Genomic DNA, 23,233 nt, shown 5'->3' on the forward strand with positions numbered 1-23,233 from the left:
TATCATCTCAACAGCAGGTGTCACCACCAAGCAAACTAATGTGTAAGGCTCTTTGCAATTAAAAAGGAGGCAGAGTAATTACCTATCAATAAGTAAAATCCAATAATCAGAGAGACAAACGTTTTAATATTTATTATATTACTGCCAGCTTTCCTGACATCTGTCTCAGTAACGGTTACTGATCATACCAATGAAAAACCAGGCATCCTTCAGAAGGTCGTGACCTCTGAAGTAGAGGTCATAGACCCACTAACCAGCTGTCCACGCAGTAACTGCTGGTCTTTTTCTACACAGCCCCTCTCTAATGTATATTCCTTTACAGTTTTTTACTTAAAGTAAGTAGAATATAGTAAAGGGTTTAGGACAGATCCTCTGCTTATGGACTGCTTAAACTCTTAAAGAACATTCATTTCTTTCTATCTGACACCTGGTTCAACACCTTTTCTGTCATTTTCACACCAGTAGAAATGGGGAAGAGGAAACGGCAACGGTGACAATTTGCCATCATGTGTCACAAAGCCAAGCCCCCTTTGAATCTGCCCCACTTCACCTCCTTTGTCATTCAAATAACCTCATGAATATTTCACTCGTCTGATCTGACGGCTGCAATACGGGAGGGAGACGACAGAGGGGCTGAAGCAGAGGCAGACTTGAAAGAGCCATAATCTTCGAGCATGGCGTGGTTTTAGTCAGAGTAATGACCTGTGTGGTGACAGGCGAAGCTCAAGCTTGTGTGTAAGAAAAGAAAAAAAAGTCTTTTTTCGTTGTTGTCCTTGAAGTGTTTTCTTCAGCTTTTTTTTTAGGGTTCAGTCTGCTGCGTTTTGTGGAGAAAGCTTTAGAAAGCAGCCTGCAAGAAATCACAACACAACCTAATTACATGTGTCAAGTGACACGGTCACCTTGCTGTGCAGGCCGGCCTGTTTGTTTGCCATTACAGTGTAGCCTCTGGGCCAGCTACTGGGTGAAAGGTAAAAGCTAATGAGGCAAATGGAGGAAATACTTGTAACCTATGAAAGCACCCTGACGAGGGCCAGCACAGAAACACAGGAAATGGAGGTGCTCTTGACGTGGCCTTTTCCTTTTTTGAAGTGGCTTTAAGAGCGCATTAGCTCGCCTATTGTGAGAAACACTGTGCAGCAGACAAATAAGCTGGAGTGATTTCAGTTGAGAAATGATCCTGTCATGTATACGGCAGTTTACACAGGTGTTAATGATATGCAGCATGGCCCCTTTAAGACCTCGATGTCCTTTTTTGAGAATGAGCCCAGACTCGGAGCTGCGAGCTGACCATGGCCTCTGGGTTGGTCACCAGGGGGAAAGCTGCAGCAGAGGAATGGCGAGCTGATTCTAACCTCCCAGCCCCCGTTTAGACCAAGCGGCAGCCTCACCACGCCGCATGCCCTTATCTACCAATGGAATGCAACAGCTGTGCAGGGGGAGCAGCAGGGTGGGCTGGCTGAAACCCCCCTGTCAGACCCCCGCACAGCTCCCCCCACACTACCACCACCCTCCACCTCCAAGCGACGTGCCGGGCTCCTGAAAGGCAGCTCAACTAAAAAGTGAGCTAGACACAGTGAGAGACTCGGCAGGGCTGCTGCACATTCAAAATAGAGGGAGAGGGAGGGAAGAGAGAGAGAGAAGGAGAGCCAGGGACAGGCAGTGCTGAAAAGGAGAGCACAAAGAGAAGGAAAGTGGAGCAGGGGAGGGGAACAGGAGGCTGGGTGAAGGGAGAGGGAAAGACAAAAGAAGGAGAGGGGAGACATAGCAGGGTGAACGGAGGGGACTGAGCAAATGGCTACGGAGGAGACGGCGGGGGGAGCCAGGAAAGCCACCAAGAGCAAACTGTTTGAGTTCCTGGTCCATGGAGTGGTGAGTGGCGCTGTCCGTCATTCCCGTGAAGGGAGCTGGGCTCTGGCATGCATCTGTGTGTATTTGTGTGTATGTGTGTGTGCATGAGTCGGCGCAGCAGCAGCAGCAGCAGCAGCAGCGGTCTGTGTGTGAGAGATAGCTGGGTAAAGCTGGCCATGTGAAGGTTATTTCCAGCCCCCTGGATCCCAGCCTGGTGGGAGATGGCTTGAGAGAACGAGAAGTGGAGCAGCATGGATGGATGGAGCTGAGCTGGAGAATGATGGGAGGCAGAGGATTTCTACCACACAATGAAAAAAGCGGATAATTGTAGAAATAGAAGCTCAGCAGCAGAAAGCAGCCAGCTCCCCCTTTGGCTAACAGCGGAGCACACTGAGCATGCTTCCCTGGGAGTCACAGACAGAGGGGGGAAATGACGAGTCCACTCAAAACAACACAGTCAGAGTAGCCTTCCAGGCGGCGTGTTGTTGGTTGGTGGAAGGATCTGAACCTGTAAGGTCACGAGACAAACGGACGTAGTATCGTAGATGCAACCAGGGCACACGGCCAATCCTGGAAATCATGCAGAACAATCAACCCATTCATGTGAAGCTAGCATGAAATGTCATGTCAAGTGTTGCTCGTGGTTAGAGGTTAGGCAACTATTACCATAAGCCTTTATACAGCACATTAATAACAGCAGATGAAGTACAGTAGGGGTTTGTTTTGGTAATGAGCTGAATGAATCTCAGGGCAGTCTGTGTTACTTTCCTTTTAGCGTGTTTGACTTTGACTCAGGTGTGTAAATAAACCGGTGATTTATGGCAGTGTTTCTGAACCTCTATGCTAGTGACCAGCTAAAATAAAGCCGTGTGCTTCCTCTCATGTTTATTACTTAAAGAAAGAATATTTCGCACTACACTACAGTTACATTCTTAAAGCAGGTTATTTGTAATCTCATTTTATCTGCCATTAATCTGCCAAAAATTACCCAAAAAAATGAAATCCACTTGGATTCATCTCACGGAAAGTATTCCTTCATCACATATGTGTATATGGTTTCTACCTCCTAAACTTCGCCTGTTGTTAGGACGGTCGGCTTGACAACAAATGCCCCCCGCCTCGGCTATGGCCCCCCTCCCCCCCAAGAGCATCAAACAGCTTTGACGTGTCACTACCGACATCTATCTTATTTGTATTTTAAAGACGTCTGAAGCCTTGTTTCACAGGCTCACAGGCGCTGACGATCACTTTCTTCTTTCTCTCTGTCAGCCTACTTTTGCTGCTTTCTGTCAAAACACTTTGGACCGAGTTTTTGTGTCACCCATAGGTTTCTGAGAAGCCATTTTAAGTCTGTGTAGGACTCCAAGAGGCAACTGTTGGAAATGCAGTTTTTGCCTCTTTTTTCTGTACTGCTTGGTATAGACAGCTGCCTGACTCCCTGCTTTAGAAAGAGCAGAAATAATCAATGGAACATATTTGTCTATTAACAGAACATATAATTGGTCATTTTTCTAAGATAGTTAACTGGAAAGGTTTGAATTAACATCTGTTTGGGCTATTTTCAAAACAATTCATAAACAATGACAGACTTTCTAACCATAAAGACATGTCTTTCTATGTACTGAACGGGATTTCACCCTTTCACTGATCCTTAAACTTGGCATCTCCCCCTAGCCCTGGAGTACATTGAGAAGGTCAAAAAGACTTGATAGTGAGAACTTTTTTGACTCAGGTTCTGGTTTTAGACTTAACTCCATTTTAATCAGCGTTGATGCCGGACGCAGTGACACCGGCAAGATTTATACACTGAAACAAGATGAGGTATTGTCTCTTTGACAGGAGCGGTCATTACAGGGGCTTTGCTGCTGAAGCCCTGCACGCAGAGACAGACTTTAGGAAACAATGGAGCAGGTGATTGATGAGCCAGATGAGTGTGTCCTCTCAACAGACCAATTAACCTTGATGAGGCTCTGGCTGCTCCAAGCCAAATATTTCCCTCTGCTTATTTTCTCTCATGCCTGCATCTCTCCTCTATCTCTCCCCCACGTTTTAAGATGGAAAAGTCTGGTTGGAACAGTTGCGGCAGGTTATTCCTCTGTGTGTGTATACTGCAGAATGGAGAAATATTTATATTATGGGATATGGGGATGACTTGGTGCAGTTTGTTAGCTTGTGGCGAGCGATGACGTTTCCTTTCCTCTCATTGGCAAATGAAGAAAAACCAAATCTTTCAGAGGCAAAAGACACAGGAGTACAGATGTATTTACATATATAAAAACCTAAATAAACACAGTGTATTGTTGTGGGTCTGAAGGTCGAATGGTTCCAGTCTCCCAGCAGCAGCAGCAGCAGTATTTGGCGGATCTCTGGTTTGAAAGCTGATGGGAGGGCTGAGGTCTCTTCCTCTTTCTCTCTCATTATCTGCCTTACCTCCCCTTGCTGTGTTACTTCTCTGGCTCAGGAGCGCGTGGAGGTCAGGGAGGGCCATGGTTGAAGGAAAAAGCCTTCCAGCTCTCGGTGTGGGAAACCCCCATAAACCAATATATGACACACTGTAGCTTTGTGTAAATTGCCTGTTCTTATAGCTAGATGAAGGTTAAAATGTGTAGTTATTTCTCTGCAGTGGTGCACAGACATGCAGATATTTTTACCATCAGTGTGTGAGGTGTATACCTCGTTAGCCAGAACAGTAGAGGTGAAAGAAATTTACTCTGTAGTGGCACAGCATTGAGAATGAAAATTAAGAACCTTATTCAAGGGCCCCTCAACTACCCAAAAACATGTCCTGGTTACTCTGGATAAGCCACAGACCTTGCCAGGACCCGTTTTCATCGAAATTGCATTCTACTAAATGAATAGTCACAATGGAAGCTGTCCTCATTGAGTTCAGTGGATTGTACAGCGGTCACTAGCTGTGTGGTTTTTTTAAATGTTCAACCTCGTAAGCACTAAAACTTTGACATTTATGTTTATCGTGAAGAATGTGTGACATACAGGTTTTTACAGTAACTGTGATATTTAAAAATAACATTAAAAATACACCTGTCACTATCGCCTGACTGATCCAACACCTCCTATATATTCATGTTTCATTGTAGGTAGCAATAACGCACCTTATGTAACCTGCCATGAAACTAGCTAATTAGCTGTTAGCATAACATGTGCTACTACTGTCAAGTAAAAACCATGTTGGAGGACAAGAGCTGGTAACAGTGCAGGATTTCATTCTGTAAAAAAACAGATAAGAAAAAAACAGAAAATTCTTTTCCTCCCCTCTTCACTTGTATATTGCTTTAGACTACAACACCAAGAGTCTGTTGACTAATCAATTAGAAAAATTATGAAAATCATGATGGGTCTCAGCTCAGGTTTAGACAAACACTTATGCCAAATTAATTAATAGAAAAAATAATACCTACATTGTAGAGTATGTCTTATATTTTTAATTGAAGGAGAAAAAAAATAAACAAATCATTTCATATTTAGTTATCTTCAGATGTGTACACAGTCACATACTGTACAAATAATCAGATTCATGTTCTGAGCAATTAGCTGACTAAAAGTTAACAAACACAAATACTGAATTACTGTTAATAATAATCTTCGCTAAATATTGCAAAACATTAATATTTTGGGAGAGAGTATTTAATCCTATTTATTGATTAGCATGCTTTGTGATTGTCTCTTGAATACAGCACAGCAATAAAGTGAGGACAGCGTGTGTCACAGTGAATTGAACCCCATCCTCAGTTTTTTAATAGATGGAAGCCTTTGAGGGGCCATCCTTGTAGCAACCCACAGATTCATATGTTTAGTATAGTGTGGGTTAAGTTTGGCCTCTTCAAATCCCTCCAGCCTTCCCAGAGATGCCAACACACTTCTCAGATATCCATCCACATGGCAGATTCGATTGCTGGCTGGCTGGCTGGCAGAGCTCCGGGCAGAGTGTTGGAGTCAGTTCAGCAGGTCAGATTATAGAGTAGTGCTCATTGTGTGTGTGTGTGTGGATTTACATTATCCAGCTATGGCTTTCTGTATCTGTTATCTGGAAGGCTCAAATTCTCCAGACAGAGTGGTTGTAGCAGCAGCAGCATTATGTGTGTGTGTCTGTCTGCTGGTTGTCTAGTCTGGATGTGATTGTTCAGCTGTATGTAGGTAAGAAGTCAGTAAAACAAGGAGGTCTCCTAAGACTCCACAAGGTGACAACATCAGAGCAGGAGGCCTTGACCATATGTTGTTTTATCCTCTCCTGTTTCCCTCTTGGTTGCTGTGACCCCCTCCACCCCACCCTTTGAATCCCCTCCCCCTCCAGGCGACCAAACTCTCAGCCAGAGTGACAGCAGCGTCTGCTGGGGCTTCGTATCACAGGATCTCTGCTCTGTCTGTCTAAAAGGGCACGGCCTGTCGTATGCTGTCATAATCTGTTCTTTGTAATTAAATAACACCCGACTACATTTGCATTTTGGTGCAATTTACGATCAGTTTTCTTTCTTGTGTCCCTCGCTGCTTTGTTTGTTTTTTGTGTGTTTGTGGAAGGTCTAAAGATCATCACAGACATGTGCAAGTCCATGCACTAATCCACATGCAGAGGTGTCAAATGTGAGAAAAAAAGGGATGTGTATACTTCAACTGTCCTCTTTCTGCACCACTCTGTTACCACGAATTAAGTATTTGTCTAAATAACAAGGTTAGACACAAAGAATATTTGTGTAGTAACAATCTCTTCTCTCAAAACGTTCCATCTCACTCAGTAATGAGGCACATGTAACTCCACATGTGCTCTGTTGATCATATTTTAAATGTGACAAGGATTTTCAGATTTATAGTTCACTTTGTGGTCACATTCAAGGTTAAGCAGCTTTATGTATTTATTACTAACTCACTAAAATAGGGGACACAAAAACGTACTTTTGAACCTTTTCATCTCTGTTGTTGCAGATTAAGATCTTTATACACAAAATAGATGATAAGCTCATAAATAAATATATTGCATTGTATTGATCAATCCATCCAGCGATCGACCTTGCAGGGGAAAAAGTCTGCTGCCTTTTCACCCCGGGCTTCCTAATTTCATTATTTGATTACATGTATGAGGAAAAATGCTTCATGTGTCATGTTATCGACAAATTGGGGGGTTGTATTAAACTGATACAGGTAATAGGCATTTGTTTTGCCTGTATCACATGTAAAATGTTTACTCCGTGAGAAATAGACAAATGTAGCCCGGATAAAAGGAGTTAAATTTAATCAAATAAATAAGTCACAGGAGTCCACAGAATTATTATAGGTTTGTGTTTTTATGTAGTTTTAAATCAGTTTGTTCTAGTGTTCTTGTTTGTTTATCTAAATGGGAAAACAGAACTAATGGAGATTAAAATAACCACTGTATATAAAGCTGTGCCCTATGGCTGTACCAATGCCATGCATGTCAAATATGTAACTTTATGGCAGCCAAAAGATGGCAAAGCTTCTGGCAGATAAGAGAAGTTTGCATTGTAACGTGTGTTTTATGTTGTGGAAAGGGCCTGTTTGAAATGTTCCTAAACCTAACCAAGTCAGATCAGTTAAGTGCAGGTTCACAATAGATCTCGAAGCTCTTAAAAGCTTCTTTCTGACAGGTCAGACAAACCTCAGCATCCTGGGTGAAAGACTGGGCGACTGTTTTATAGCCGTGTACGCTGCATGACCAGATTTATTGTACTTTGGAGAGACTGGCCATACAGCCGGTGTTTGTAATTTTGTGAGGATGTATGTGCAAACAACAAACTCACGTCTCAATCTTATTATTGGTTTAAAATGTTGACATTGTAGTACAAAGTCAGTTTGATCCTAATTATTATATTATATTATATTGTTGCTGGTGAATTAGTAGTAATAGTAACAATAAAGAATATCTCACATCACAGATCAGAACACATTACTCTCATTACAGAATACAAAGTCATTTCATTTTAATTGGACGATGTGTTCTGGTACAGTCCTTGACAAACAGTAGGAGGTCTGTGTTCTGGATGGAGTCAGACGTTTTCTTTCATTCACACAAACCCCTGCTTGGTTCATGTGGACAATAAAAACTGAGGCGGCAGGCAGCTGTTGCTATGGGAGTGACAAGCACAGGTGAGAGTTCCCCAGTTGTTCCCAGGCGTCAGGACAGGAGTGTAAAACTGCGAGCTCTGACACTGTTTGCATTGTTCGGGAGGTGTGTGTCTGTGTGTGTGAAAAATCTCAATTTTAGTCTTTAGTCTTAGTCTTTAGTTTGTTGAGAGAAGAAAAGAACAAGACAGCTGTGATTGTTCTCAGTGCAGTTGTTAGTATTTCATTTAGTGGAAATTAGAGTTATTACAGTTAAACAAGACAAACTAAGGCTTGGTAACTAAGGTTACCAATTTGTCTTCAGCTATACTGACTCACAGTAGTGGCAAATGTATCACTAAGTTTCCAAAAAATGTCATCGTCTAACCAAACACAAACATATGAGCTGGTGTTTAAAAGTTTCACCGGGCAGTTTTATCTGCATGTTTGTAGTTCAGGATGAAACCATTTCAAAATAAAAATCGTGTAAATTGACGTCACTAAATTGCGCAAAGCTGATGTTGTTTGATGAAAAGGTTACCCAGGGTTACCAAACATGAGAGAAAAGCAAAATACCTAAAAGTGTGAGTCACTGTTTGTATTTTGAAAGATCAAATTTGTGGATTAGAAGCTGATGTGTATCCACCAAGAGGCAAAAAAGACACTAAAGCTTCCTTTGGTGTATTTTTAGAAACACTAATTTGTGGTTATAATTAATCTGGTAAACAGAGAACAAAATATTGTCTTTCTTTCTGCTTCTCTATCCAGCGTCCTGGCATGCCGTCTGGAGCAAGAATGCCCCACCAGGGGGCTCCCATGGGCCCCCCCGGCCCGCCGTACGGTGGGAGCCCGGCAGTGCGGCCCGGCCTGCCCTCCCCGGTGATGGAGCCCAGTCGTAAGCGGCCTGCCCCCTCCCAGCAGGTCCAGCAGCAGCAGCAGCAACAACAGCAGCAGCAGCAGCAGCAGGCCGTCCAGAACCGCGCCAGGAAGTGAGTCTGAATCTCCAATCGAAACGCAACTCCCATCAAAACACTGCACGGCTTCTTTCACACACTGTGTGTCCGCTTGCTGTTTGCAACAGTGGCTGTGGTTTTACTTTTAACTTATCCCTCAAATCCAGTAGAAATATATCATTTCTACTGTGTTGATATTGGTAAATATAGACCTGCTAATAAGATCAAATAGGAATATTGTTCTAATAATGAGCAACTCAATACGTCAATTAATGGACATTAGTGACATCAGAATAATTTCCAGTCTATTTACACAGATGTAAGTGCTTTTTTAAAGAACGTGATTGCCTTGCAAATTTTCTGTTTTTCACGTTTGATGTTAACAGGGTCAGTAATCAGTGGGAAGCAGCACGGTGGATACTGACCACGCTGCAGCTGTTCCTTTTTTACACATTTTATTCAACTGTTAAAACTCAAATGATATTTGAGCATTTGAGGCTGAGAAGGCGAAGCGTAAACACCTCTGACTGCAGAGGAGCCAGTTGACCCTTTAATGAATCTATTGTACAGTTTCATGCTGAAACCTACTGCAGCTGTCGCAGAGCTGTCCTGCTGGTGTGTCTTCTAAAATGATCATTTTTAGGGTATACTGCCTTCTCTTTAATTTAATGCTGCTGCTATGGGTCAATTGAATAATTGGGAAGTTGTAAATAAAAGCACAGTGGATGTACCAAGTATGCACAGCAACATTTTTTATACACTTATCTCCTTCAGTCGCAGAAATGAAAAGTGAAACCATGACCTTTGTGTGTCTCTTTTCAGCTTTCATTTCTGTCTGTGTCCATTTTTTAAGCTTGCACATCACCTCTCTCCCACTGCTGTTTTTGCATTCTTTGCCTGGCTCACTGCTTTGGTCGACCACGCTTTTCATTCCCATTGCTGCCATGCCTGAATGTTTCCTCCCTGTGTGTCTTTTTTTTTGCAGCAGTTTGTTATACTGTCTGTTATCTGCTATCATTTAAACATCAGTATCTCACACAGTAGCTGAATGTTTATATGGAGACACTGTGTGCTGGGTATGGTCATTAGAAAGGCGATCAATATGCACACTCGGTGGACCTCTCCGTTTCATTCTCTCACTATCTCCAGCACGATTGATCCACTTACAATTAAGCTGGCTTGTCAAACAGGTCAGGGGAAATGTTGTGCTGCGCTGGGCCCTGAACCCTCAGAGCAGCTGTGGAGGCTCTGATCGATGGTCCAGGGTGACCTGTCCAGGTGTCTATGTCTGTTTGGCTCTCAGTTGCTTTGTGGGGAGTGTGTGTGCGTCCTTTGGCAAACAAGTTGATGCTCCAGCTCCTCCATCCAGCTCCCAGACCTCACGCTGCTGCCAGCTGAGGGCAGGCCACCTGTGTTTGCAGTGTCATTGAGACCTTATGGTCTCAGGTACACTCTGAGCTATCACTGTCCTAAGCAATAATGCTAAAAATACATGTAAACAGAGGTATTATTGCTTAATGATTAATTAGTTTTCCCAAATATATACAGTGTGACCGTCTGTACTGTGGGAAGTGCTACATTAAGGTACAGCAGTTAACCTCTAGGCAGCGTTTTTGTAGTGGATACATATTCTCATTATGTTAAGAAGACATCGTTCTGAAGGCAAGATTGTTTTTAATCGATACAGGAGTGAGCTTAAAAAAGTTTGAAGAAGGTAAATTTATGATAGGAAAATGTCACCTATAGGGTTTCCTTCAGAAAAACATGTGGTAGCTCCAGCTGTTGCCATCTTGGCAGAACCTGTCTCCACCCAAGTGCAGACTGGGTGAAAGATTTTGTGGCACTTAATCAAACAGCTTGCCACATCACATCAGCCTACTTTTTTTTTAATAAAACCTTTGATTGTTTTATGCTGGGCAGTAAATTACGTATTTTGTGCCGTAGCACATGCCCTGACTTGTGAAGGTTGAGGGTGAAAGTTGATTGATCAGGAGTTTCAGCAGCAAACACTGTATTGCAATGTAATGGAACTATAGGTCACCAGAAAACCACCCTAAGAGTTTTAACCACTGGCAGTCACAGTTCTCCGGAATGTGTTACCTCCTCACTTCTTTTCTTAGTCTCATCCACATCCTGAAACATTTTGGGGACTTATTGTCAATTTTATCTTTTATTTCCCTTGAGCAGCACATTCCTTATGAATTTCTGAACCTTGCTAATAATTTTGGTCTTAGTTCTTGAAGTCAAACCTACGACTCACATCTCATGGTTACCCTGGACAGTTCAGGTTGCTTAGGAACATTACAAGGTTTGTCCAGTAATAAAGCAGGTTTTTGTTTCCAGGATTTTTGTCACTGAATCTTCATTCACATCACACACACACATCCATAAATGCCATCTTGATCCGAACCGAAGGGCCAAATCTGCGCACAGCTTGTCTCACTCCCTTTCCCTGTGATTCATTATCAGTGTTTTGTCTGTTTCTGTGTGTGAAGCATGGTTGTTTTGGTTCACTGAGAAACTTTTGTTGAATAAGCGTGTCCCTCAAACGAGCTGGAAGCCTCCCAGGTCCTCCTCTGATGCATGGACACAGTTACACGCCATTCCCAGTGCCTGCCCTTGTCTGAGTTTCAAAATCTACACCTACTAACAGACCCTTGAACCTAACACACATCCAACACATACAGACATACAAACAGCCAGAACAGCAGGTGTGTCCCTGCTCCCTTCTGACATCGTACCTTGCTGCCACTTGAGTGTGTGTCTCGCCGCAACTCTAATCGGACAACCTTCGAATCCTCACCAATTCTTAGGAAGCCAGTTGGATTCCCTGGAGCCAATGAGATGCCGGCGAGGCAGATGGACATGAGAGAGCCCCAATCAGATCCTACGCTCGGATCAAAGTAGGAGTCTATTCTGCTGCATGTCTTTCGTTTGATGACTCTGGCCTATTTAGACTTTCACCTGAGCCCAGCACTCCCTGAATGAGTCGCAAACAAACGTACAGGCCTAGAAGCTCCTAAAATGTAGTGGTGCATGCTTTTTGCTGGAGCATGGCATGATGATGGGAACAGTTTTTTGTGCTGCTAGAGCAGAAGAACAAAGTCCAGTCTTGAACCATTTTAATAGAATGTAAAATGGCAGATTGTTTGTGTTTTCCTTTTCAATGCACTCCTGGATCCTTCAGTTCTCCTTGCAGACGGGCTTGTTTCAGTATTTGGCATGCTGATGTAACATACTGCTTCACAGACCGTTGCAGATCTCTGTGACAGAGAAAAATCTCTACACTGCAAAAAAACACAAAAAAAATAACTACAAGCAGGAAACATTGCTGGCTTGTTGACATAGATATAAGGCAACTATGATGAAGAGGGAGTTGATTGACATTTTGTGAAATTTTGCTTTCTTGCAGAGGGTTACACGATAAAATTGGTACTACTCAAATATTAACAGGCAGGCGATGGAGAGAAATTAGGGTTTGGTAATGCACTGGATTGTGTTATGGTTGACTCAGGACAAGTACGACTCCCAGGCAGGAAGGAGAGTTCAAAATCTTTACTTAGATAAGGCAGGCAACAGTACGAAGAGAAAAGGCTCAGGCAGAGGTCTGTTTAACAGAGTTCAAAGTTACCACGAAGGCAAAGGTACCAAGAAATCACATGCAGAATCAAAAACCCAGGAACGATAAGTTCAAACAGAGGGACAGTCAGATACTAGAAATACTTGCTAGAACGTTTGAAACTAATCACAAGACGAACTGGCACCAAGCGGAGGGTGACCGAGAAGTACACAAGGGCAGGGAAGACAATCACGCAGGTGACACATTAGGGCGGGCAGGTAATCAGCAGGAGGAGGGAGCACAGGAGGGAAAGGCAAGTCGACACCTGAAACGAGAGGGAAGTTAATATTTCCAAAATAAAGCAGCAAATACACATACTTTAAAATAAGAAAACCCAGGTAACAACTGAGATCCAGATTGAAGCTAAATTAGTCATGTACCTGGATCAATATGTATGTTGGGAGTTAGATTAGGTTGCAAAAACAATTTCCATGTACAATAATTTTTGTGTTGACGCATAACACCGACTCTTTGTGAGCTTTGGAGGTGCTGCCAACTGGACTGTGTTGGAATGGAACCAGGATAACTCTCCTCTGTGTTTCTCCGTTGTTTCCAATATTTGTGCTAAGCTAAGCTAATTATCTCCTGGCTGTATTAACTATGGTGAAATCCTGCACATCTTTGTGGACTACGTTTAAATATATGAAAAGATCATTTTAAAATAAAAAAATGCTTAATATTTTAACTCAGCTCAGTATTAGCTAAAACCTCAGCTAATGTGTAACACTTCCAGAGCCTCACTTAGAGTATGTCCTCTAATATCGATGAGAACAATGATTTTAAACCAACGTGTGGTAAGTCTTTCTGACTTTTTGCAGTGTAGTGCCATCTAGTTGTTTTAGGAAGTGTGCTTCTGCAGACACTGACACTTGCATGAATCCACAGAGCTTGGTTACGTATTTAAGGACATATGAATAGGAAAGGAAGCGCTGGTGTTGTTGCAATGAGTGTCACAAGGTAAAAAAAAGTTCTGACAAAGGCACCAACTCAGTACAGATTTCTCAATCTTTCTTAGTGCCTCATTGGTAAGTATAAGAGCTAAACAATGTTTATGATTCAAAAGAAGCCACACATTGTCCTCAAAAAGATCCTGTAACTGTCCTGGACCTGCAGTGTGTGTGTGTGTGTGTGTGATTGCAGTGAATGCATGTCAGGCAAGAGGTGTGTGATGTGACAGTTTTTTGGCTGTTAGAGGCTCTCGCTCTCCAGGTGGACTGCTGCATTTCAGAGAACACACAAACACCAAAGCACCTATGCGCACATATGCGTGCACACACACACACACACACACAAACATGCACAGCTGGGACGCTGGGGTGCTGGATATGGCCCAGCATTTTAGCAGATGGCCTGGGTGCTACGCTATCAGTCACCATAGTAACATGCTCTCTTTTTCCTCTTTCTCTCTGTCTTTCTCTCCCTCTCTCTAGTGCTAAGAGAAGGAAAATGGCAGACAAGATTCTTCCGCAAAGGGTGAGGCTGCATATTTTTACCTTTGTTGCTGTGTTTTTTCTGTGTGTGTGTTTGTTTCTTTTGTGCACAGAGCAGAAAAAAAACTGGTTGGTTTTTGATGTCTGGGGTTCTTGGAAGGCGCAGAGGGCCAGATGATTATTTGTTATTTCCAAGAGGAAAGAGAGAGGATAAGGGACGCGATCAGAAGGTTTTAGGGCGTTTTTAGGGTTTTGTTATTTGGATGGTGGCTCATTGTTTTAAATGGGAATAGTCAGCGGGATATGATAGAAATGCAACCACAAGTAGTGCCGAAAGAGGCAGCAGAATCACTACGTTGCCACAGGTGAGTCCATGCCGACTGGGGTTCGTGATTTTTCATCCCGTCTCAGTTGTTCGGCCCTGTGCCACGCCATCATCTCACTACGCCCCGACCAACACACAGAGGGCTTTCACGCTGAAACTGTGCAGGTCTGGACACTGGTGAGGGCTCCGGTCTTATCCCCACTAACATAACCCAGACAGGGAGATAGCAGCAGGCATGGCTGGGGCGCCACTCTTAATATAATGAGTCAGGGGCAGGGAATGTCTACCACACACTCCTCCATCAGCTCGGCACCTCAGCCCGGTGAAAGGCAGCGAGATGGAGATAGAGAAGGAATGAGAGGGAACAATGAAAGCAGCCTTTGAGAAAGGAACATGAAAGAAGAGGCAGGGAGGATAAGAAACACACTGTAGGAGAGTGTGTGTGCACAGTTTGGTAAGCAGCAGCCCTTGATGCTCTGAGGACTTTCAGTGGTATGGTAATGCCGGAGTCCTGGCTGGTTGGCACAGCCTGCATCTCATTTTGATCCCCCTGTGTCTGGAGGATGGAGCATTAATGACGGACCGATCGTATGATCTCATACTTTACCTACATCTCATTCAGAAAAATACAGAAATATTAAATTATGTGTAAAATATTAAGAATATTTCTATGTGATGTGCAGCCACAAACACATATTTTACAGCAAAGTGAACCAACATTAACTGCAACTTAACTAACATTAGCACTACATTAGCTCTGCTTACAAGCAGCAATGTTAGCGAATAATTGCTTTAGTTAGATACATATGCTAACGTTAGCAGCTAATTGGCCCTCTAACACATTAGCTGATTCTCCGTTAAATCCTTTCCTCCCTTTTTCTTCCTATTCACCTTCAGCTTTTGTATCTCAACTCTTAGCCTTCTTTCAGTAAGGTGGCTAACATCCGGTTATTACCAACCTACCAACCTTTGACTGTCAAGGAAAACCACTACTCAGCACCACTTTGGCTTCTTTCTCCACTGAGTTCATAATATTATCTCTTCACCACATTATTCATTTTATCTGTGTTCCTTTATCCAAAACCTCAAAGGTCTACCATTAAGTTATTTTACTAGCTATATGAGCTTTTTCTGCAAACCTTTGCAGCCTCAAAACCTTCCTCCAAAACAATACAAATATCTTTCACATAGTGGAGTTAGACTTTTTTCGACCTTACAGCAGCTTTAATTACTGGAAACTGAATATAAGAGGCTAAAGTGTCCCGGACACAAGACAGCGGACCCCCTGCCAGCACGGGAATAGACGGCTTATCTGCTTAAGCTCCTCAGTGATACTTAGAATATGTTAAGAAAATCTGATTTCTTAGTTCTGGGTGTGATCTGAAAGTTTGAACTGTTGCCCTGTGTTCACCCTGAGCAGATCCGTGAGCTGGTCCCAGAGTCTCAGGCCTACATGGACCTGCTGGCATTTGAGCGAAAACTGGATCAGACCATTATGCGTAAACGTGTGGACATCCAGGAAGCACTGAAGAGACCAATGAAGGTAATAAAAAAGAAATATACAAAAAGGTCGTAAATGGCCTCATTTGATCAAAGTTCCAAACAAACAGACTTTAAAACTTTCAGTGTGTAAAACATGATTTTAAATTGTACGGTTTGGTTCTGCACTCGTGTCAGCAGCAAAAGCGCAAACTTCGCCTTTACATCTCAAACACCTTCAACCCTGCCAGACCTGATGCTGACGACTCTGATGGCAGCATTGCATCGTGGGAGCTGCGAGTAGAGGGGAAGTTGCTGGATGATGTGAGTTTTATTTGTTGTATTGAGTCACTGTGTGACATGCAGTTTAAAAGTGAACTAGCTTTGCAGAGTTATGTCATCTCTGGTGCTTAAAAGCAGAAGTTAAATTTTCTAAAGAATAACTGAGATTATAATCTTCCCATTTAGTATGAATGTGTGCCGCTCTTTGATCCGGCTGCTGCTCTGGGTCGTCTTTGGCCTGCAGTTTGATGTAGTCAAACAACTTTGGACAGAAAAGTCTTGGCTTGGCTTGGAATATAAAATGAATGACTGATGTGTACAGATGGATTTTTTCTTTGTGAGTGTGTGTGTCATAAACATCTCTGCTACAGGCCCTGATGATCTCAGCCGTCTGGTCGTTTCACGGCAGTAACATACAACCAACCACAGATATTTCTGTTTGCGCTCAGAGGAAGCGTACCCTAAGAATACCTCCTTTTCTTTCTGATCTCACCTTTTTGGTTTTGATGAGTGATATGAATAAAGATAAGTGTGAATGTACTTGTGAGTCATTTGAATGTGGACACTAACTTCTGTCTGTTCAACAGCCTGGGAAACAGAAGAAGAAATTCTCGTCTTTTTTTAAGAGCCTGGTGATCGAGCTGGACAAAGACCTGTACGGTCCTGACAACCACCTGGTCGAGGTCAGTACAAACATGGCTGCTGCTGCCAATAAGACACATAGAAGAGGGATAACAGTTTAGTATAGCTAAGAATATTCTAAAGGTGTTCACCTTGATGGGCTGTGCCTGCTCACAGCAGACAGGGTTTGAAGAGCAGGATCTAGTGCGACACAGAAGCTGCAGGAAGTCGCTGATGTCAACAAAGAGTTTAACACCTAAGTCCCACATGAAACCGCAAGTTATTGTTTTAACATCAGGATATTTTTGAATATTAAACACCTGAAAAACCCCCATGTGGGGTCGCCCTGATGTTTGGCACGAAATGCAGAAATAGCAAGTTAATTAGTGAGAGATTTAGTTTTGTATTTTGGCAGAGCGAGCTCATCCCACCTGCCTTTACATTTATTTTCTTCTACATCTCTGAATGTATACTTTATCTCTTCATCTCATTTTACTTCAGCTGAGCAGCATGGCTGTTGGTCACTATGTGGGTCAGTGCTTTGATTGGAGATCTTGTCCATTAGTCATAAACAGCTTTCTTATGCTGCACAGAGCAGTACATCGGACTGTTCAGCCATGCGGTCAGGGTCAATGACAGCCTCTTTATCATGCAGAGCAGAGACATTTTAAACAAGTTTTCTTATGTCTGCTTAAGTCCGCGATCATCCTAGCTCACCTGCTCACCCATTAAAGGCTTTTGTAAACCAGAGTGAGAGCATGAGTCGCCCTCTCTGATTTTCCATAACAGCAGAATGAAAAAAAAAAAAAAACATACAAGGTTGTACAAACATGCAGATGTGAGTGTAGGAGAAAACAGCTGCTTATTAAAATCAGCCATTAGCTGTCCTCCACGTTTTTATCTTCACAAAATGTACTGATTTAAAAAACACACTTCAGGAGGTTCAGAGTGAAAATTATGACTTCTCAAGGTTCCTCTTTTTAAGAGCGTATTTTAGCCCGGCACTCAGGTGCTTCTCTTTGAACGATTCTCTATCAAAAGAATTTGGTTTCTACCTTGAGGTACAATCAGTATTTAATCTGTTCTGAGTCAGCCATTGGCTGCAGGAAAACATTACTCTGTATTGCTTGCCGTGTTACTGCAATCCACTGAACCGGAGATAGAATTTTAAAGTGCTTTTCAGTTTCGGGTTTGTTAAGATAAAATGCAGATGTAAATAACTGACTCTGAAATACAGGCACAAAGACGGAAACAGGAGTTTTTATGGAAACGTTGCAGGTGTGTTTGGCCTGACTGATTTCAGTCTGACTGTGTGTTCCTGAGCAGGACAACATTCAGGCACATGGCTAACATCGGGCTATGTTGTTTTCTCAGTGCACTGTGCAGGACTAGTCTGCAGAATACTGCCACTAGATACTCAGATTACTTCTGTGCTTTCTGTTTGTACACAATGCAGAGTCTTCACATCCTTACAGGTCCCTGGACAATCAAAGCTCCTTACACACAGAAACCATGATTTAAATTTGTGATCAAAATCTGCAATCTGCAATTGTTTTTCCAAACTGATCCCACCCGCTTACAAACCTGAATGTAACGAAGAAAGACGTTTGGAATTAATAGACTGTTTAGTCTGAGTAGAGCAGCTGAAGTTGTGTTGTGTGGTCAGTGTGTGAGGTTCTGTGTTTGTGTTTCAGTGGCACCGCACACCCACCACTCAGGAGACGGACGGTTTCCAGGTGAAGCGACCGGGAGACGTGAGTGTGCGCTGCACTCTGCTGCTGATGCTGGACTACCAGGTGAGGGCGACATGCCGGTTCAACTGTATCACGAAACCATCGTTAAAAACACTGGCCTGCAGAATTTGGAATTTCAGACCTTAACAAATATGCTAAGGATGTTGGATGTGATGTTGGCAGCTGTGTAAAGTGTAGTAATGGGATTATATTGTCTCTGCAGCCTCCTCAGTTTAAGCTGGACCCTCGCCTGGCTCGCCTGCTTGGCATCCACACTCAGACCCGCTCCTGCATCATCCAGGCCCTGTGGCAGTACGTAAAAACCAACAAGCTGCAGGACTCCCACGATAAGGAGTACATCAACTGCGACAAGTACTTTCAACAGGTGTGATAAACAACACAAACACATTTTACTTTCACCTCTTACATGAGAAATAATGTCATTCATTCATTCTCACTCTCCCCCACAGATATTTGACTGCCCTCGGCTGAAGTTCTCTGAGATCCCTCAGCGCCTCACCAACCTCCTCCTGCCCCCTGACCCCATCGTCATCAACCATGTTATCAGGTACAGCGGCTCTCTTTACACAAATTAAAGTCTTTCAAACAACAGAAACAGTTCTTTTTAGTGTTTATATTAAAAGACTGATTTTTCTCACTGTTAATAAATTATCTCACTCATTTCTTCATCAGCGTGGACCCCAACGACCAGAAGAAGACCGCCTGCTACGACATCGATGTGGAGGTGGAAGACCCCCTGAAGAGCCAGATGAGCAGCTTCCTCCTCTCCACTGCCAACCAGCAGGAGATTGCTTCACTTGACAACAAAGTGAGATCACCATCATCACACTCTGGAATTCCTTTGATGCTGTTTATGTCACACTGATGTGATAAATCGTGGGATCGATGATGCATATTAGTTAAAGAGCTGTTTTAGCAGAGCAGTAGTTTGTATTGGATTTCACACCAGGCTGTGTTAAGTGTGGGTGAACAGGAAGGAAGGATGGGACGAATAACTAGGTCACATATAAACCATGTGTCATGCAAATTACACTGACATCAAGTAAAGTTACTATTTTTCCCAGAGATGCTGAGTATTTTTAAAAACAAGGTGCAGGTTGATGAGTCGTTTTTATTCACAGGTTGACTGTTGAATGAGAACTGGTCAGAGAGGAAATCACTTTTTTTATTTTATTATTAAAGTGCTCTGTGTGTGTTCCCACTTTTCAGATCCACGAGACCATTGAGTCCATCAACCAGCTGAAGATCCAGAGAGACTTCATGCTCAGTTTCTCCAGAGACCCCAAGGGCTACATTCAGGACTGGCTTAAATCCCAGAGCCGAGACCTCAAGGTTTGATTTTGATATTTATACTCTAGCACGAATGCACTAATGTCACTGTTCTGCTAGCTCGAAGCTAAGATACTTTAGAGATAAATATACCCTGTGGTGCTTCACAATACACAAGACAAATAATTAGAAAAAATACAAGCCCACAATTTAGCCAGCACTAGATACCAGCTCGCTCGTAAGACACCTTGGTACGGATGAATACACACATAAGTCAGCTGACATCGCCTGCTGCTAATTACATGTACTGGTACCTTTTCTTTGGCTTGTTTTAAGGGAATAGTATCTGTGTTGTTCAACTGCGTTTTTCAATACGGATATATACAACCCAAGCCTTTCCTATAGAGAATTTAATGTATTATGGGTGAACTTGAAGTGTTGAAGCAATTCTGAAAACTTCAGAAAACTGTATCTGCACTAACTCATATTAGCTTTAATAAACATACATTATTGATGGTTTTATTCTTGTTGTTTCCTCTTGTGGCTGCAGTTAATGACAGACGTAGTGGGGAACCCTGAGGAGGAGAGGAGGGCGGCGTTTTACCATGAACCCTGGTCCCAGGAGGCCGTTAGCCGCTATTTCTACTGCAAGGTGAGGAAACAGCACCTCTGCATCTTTTTATATTCACTTCACAGCTTCCTGTCGCTCTGCCCCTGTATGTACACATGACAGCAACGCTTGGTTTTACCTCTCCCTTCTCCATGGCAGATCCAGCAGAGGAGACAGGAGCTGGAACAGGCCTTAGCAGTCCGCAACACCTAAAGCAAAGGCCCTCCTGGATTCTGCATCCAACTTCAGAGCTCTCTGTGTGTGTCTGCTGAAATCTTCAAAGTATTAATGTCTTCATCAATTCAGTTTCTTACCAGTTGTTTTTGACGTTAAATGAAACCTAAAGTGAGGTTTTAACATGACCGCGGCACGCGTGAAAGACAGCACACATGCGTCCGCTGACGTCTAACCCGTCTCTCTGCTCTGTAAATATATCTCAGTAGAAACCTCTGTCTCAGCCAGCTGCTCACACACCACTGTGTTTTTGCATTTTCACCTCAAAGAGTCTGCAGACAGACATGATGAAACTCGGTGACACACGCGGCCGTTGCAGCGCTCTGGAACGGTTTTATGTTTGAGTCTTTTTTTTATTATTTTTTTTTATCATGAGTGTGACTGTGTGTGTTTTTTTATTTGTTCTGATTCGGAGAGTGTTTTTGAGCAGTTAATTAATTACACCAGCAGAGTGGAGATTACAGAGTGACACACTGAGGGGTGTGGATTTCATTCAGTTTCATAATGAGTGAATCAGTCCCTCCAGTGTTGCCTAAAAACAGACTGTGTTAGCAAGGAGTGATTGATAAGTTTGTGGCCTAAAGTAGAAGGAGAGGAGTTCTACAGTTCTGCATTTCAGCTTTATGAGAGACTATGCAGAATGACCAAAAAGGGCACCACACTGGATCCTGAAATCCTCCAGTGTGATGAGAGGCAGATTCAGCAACAACAGACCAAGGGACAGGCTGACATTTTTGAGGCAGATCCTGGTAGAGACATGGCTCCACCACTTCTGGACAGAGGGCAAGAGAATGTGCATCAAGGGGACGACCTCTGATTCCTAAGCGCTGCTGGTGGCCGACACAAAAAAAAGGGTCACAATACTACAGGGGGGCGACCACGTTATCTCTGAGACACATACAAGAGGAACTTTAGCAGGGCTGATCCACCAGGACTCGCTCAGTGGCGACGGCTGCCTTCGTCCAACACCTGTCCTGATGACATCCTCAGAATACTACATCTTCTCCATGATGAGGTTCAGTGTTCGCCATTTTCTGTCATCATGGCTGCGGTGGAACACCTTCAGGGCGTCCGACCTCTACAGCCTCTTCTATCTGTATGCTTCCGTCTGGACTAAGTTTGTTGGTGTGTGAATTGTAGGTTAGGACTCCATCTACTGGGCCGCGTACTTATCAATCACTCCTCGTATTATTAGAAACTTTTTTTAAATGAAGGAGAAAACAAGTATTGATGAGCTTCTCTTCCTTTAATGTACATTAGTTGTGTCACACACTGCCTCTTCCTTAATCCTCATGTAGTATTTTGCCAGTTTATGTCCTGAAGGTGTTACCAAAGGTTGCAACAAGAAGAAGAGAACATGATCACTGAAACAGAAGTGGCAAAAATCCAGACCTGGATTTAACTGAAATTGATCCGTTTCAGAGAGAAGTTACTCTCCTAAATATTTAAGCACAGGTCAGTGGACTTTTGTCTATTTCTACATTTTTTTGTTACACAAAAAAAAGAAAAGTTTTTGTTTCTTTTCTTTTTTTTTTAGAGATGTGAATGTAAATATGTGTTTTCCCCTTTAAAGGGCCAACTGTACAGTATATACAACAGACTATCTATGTGTGGTTGTTTTGAGGGGACGGGGGTGTATTTGGGGAGGGGGGGTGGGTGTGTAACATGTTGCAGTATGGGAGCTCCATGAGTTTTGAATTAGTAGGGCAGGAATGTTAGCGTTCCTCTGTGGACTGTGTCGGGTCAGGGTGGGTTTATTTTAGGTCCATCCAGCGTCACGCATCGTGGGAGCTGCAACAAAGAGACTTCCCTGACGTTCAGTCTCAGTAGCTGTAACACATTATATAATCTGCACCGGTCTCATTTTACACCTCTTTTTTTGAAGGACTTGTATGTATATGTTGTAATGTCGGTCGAAAGGTTTTTTTTGTTTGTTTTTCTAGATGGGCCCTTTTGTGGGGTTCCTTTGCACTGTGCTGTAATTCTCTCTTCATCATGGGTGAGACCATCTGTATTATCCCAGCATACACAAATATGTGATTGGACGATTTCACAGTGACCTATGCATGCTAACATGGACATTAATCGATAAATCCGACAAGACGGTGTGTGTAAATATAAGAAGATCTGGCATAGCAGTGTATGTGTGACGAGCACAGGACTCGTCACCTTCGTTGAAATGCCTTCTGGAAACTTTTTGCCAAAAATGAAATGCCCTACCAGCAACTAACTGTAGGTGTGACTTTTCTGAGCTGTGTTTTTGTTACTAGGACTAAGTTATATTAACTGCACTCTGTAGAGGATAAACAGTAGTCATAGGTAGTATCTTGGTCCTGTGTCTTGACCCGGAGTGGGGTTTCTTTGTATGGACAGGGCATTCACATTGTTGTCACCGATTCACTAGCACCCTCTTGTGGAGGAAACAAGAAGCTGCAGCTCCTGGGCTGTTGCTGGCATACTGTTTGTCCCATCATCCCCTGCATGTGGTCCTGAAGAGTGGGAGCTGCTCTTTCTCTCTGTTTACACTGTTTTATCAGAGGGTCACTGACAGGAGGGTTAGAGGATACATAATGCTGTATATCTGTGAAGAGCAAAGCTTGATTGGTGATTACATTCTACAGAAAAAAAGGGAAAACAGCTGTGACACTGCAAGACAGCCTGGATGTAAATAAAAAAAGCGCTTGCCAAAGTTTGTAAATGCCATGATATCTCAAGTGTCTCTTTTTTTGTATCTTTA

At 43.0% G+C, this 23,233-nt stretch overlaps 1 protein-coding gene across 4 annotated transcripts; it reads left to right on the forward strand.

Annotated features, from left to right (window-relative positions):
• The first annotated feature begins 1,560 nt into the window (after positions 1 to 1,560).
• Positions 1,561 to 22,125, forward strand: smarcd3b (SWI/SNF related BAF chromatin remodeling complex subunit D3b). 4 transcript variants are annotated; one of them, XM_028433406.1, is made up of 14 exons: positions 1,561 to 1,869; positions 8,689 to 8,909; positions 11,687 to 11,776; positions 13,923 to 13,965; positions 15,668 to 15,790; positions 15,925 to 16,050; positions 16,596 to 16,691; positions 18,324 to 18,425; positions 18,586 to 18,747; positions 18,833 to 18,930; positions 19,056 to 19,191; positions 19,593 to 19,715; positions 20,203 to 20,304; positions 20,422 to 22,125. In XM_028433406.1, exons 1-14 carry the CDS (start codon positions 1,792 to 1,794, stop codon positions 20,473 to 20,475), a joined length of 1,554 nt encoding a protein of 517 aa, XP_028289207.1. In that variant the 5' UTR covers positions 1,561 to 1,791; the 3' UTR covers positions 20,476 to 22,125. The 4 variants fall into 4 exon arrangements, with proteins under 4 accessions (XP_028289207.1, XP_028289208.1, XP_028289209.1 ...); XM_028433407.1 differs by having other exon boundaries at positions 15,928 to 16,050; XM_028433408.1 differs by lacking the exon at positions 11,687 to 11,776.
• The last annotated feature ends 1,108 nt before the right edge of the window (positions 22,126 to 23,233 follow it).

The sequence above is a fragment of the Parambassis ranga genome, chromosome 20, assembly GCF_900634625.1.
Source record: "Parambassis ranga chromosome 20, fParRan2.1, whole genome shotgun sequence".
NCBI classification, from domain to species: domain Eukaryota; kingdom Metazoa; phylum Chordata; class Actinopteri; family Ambassidae; genus Parambassis; species Parambassis ranga.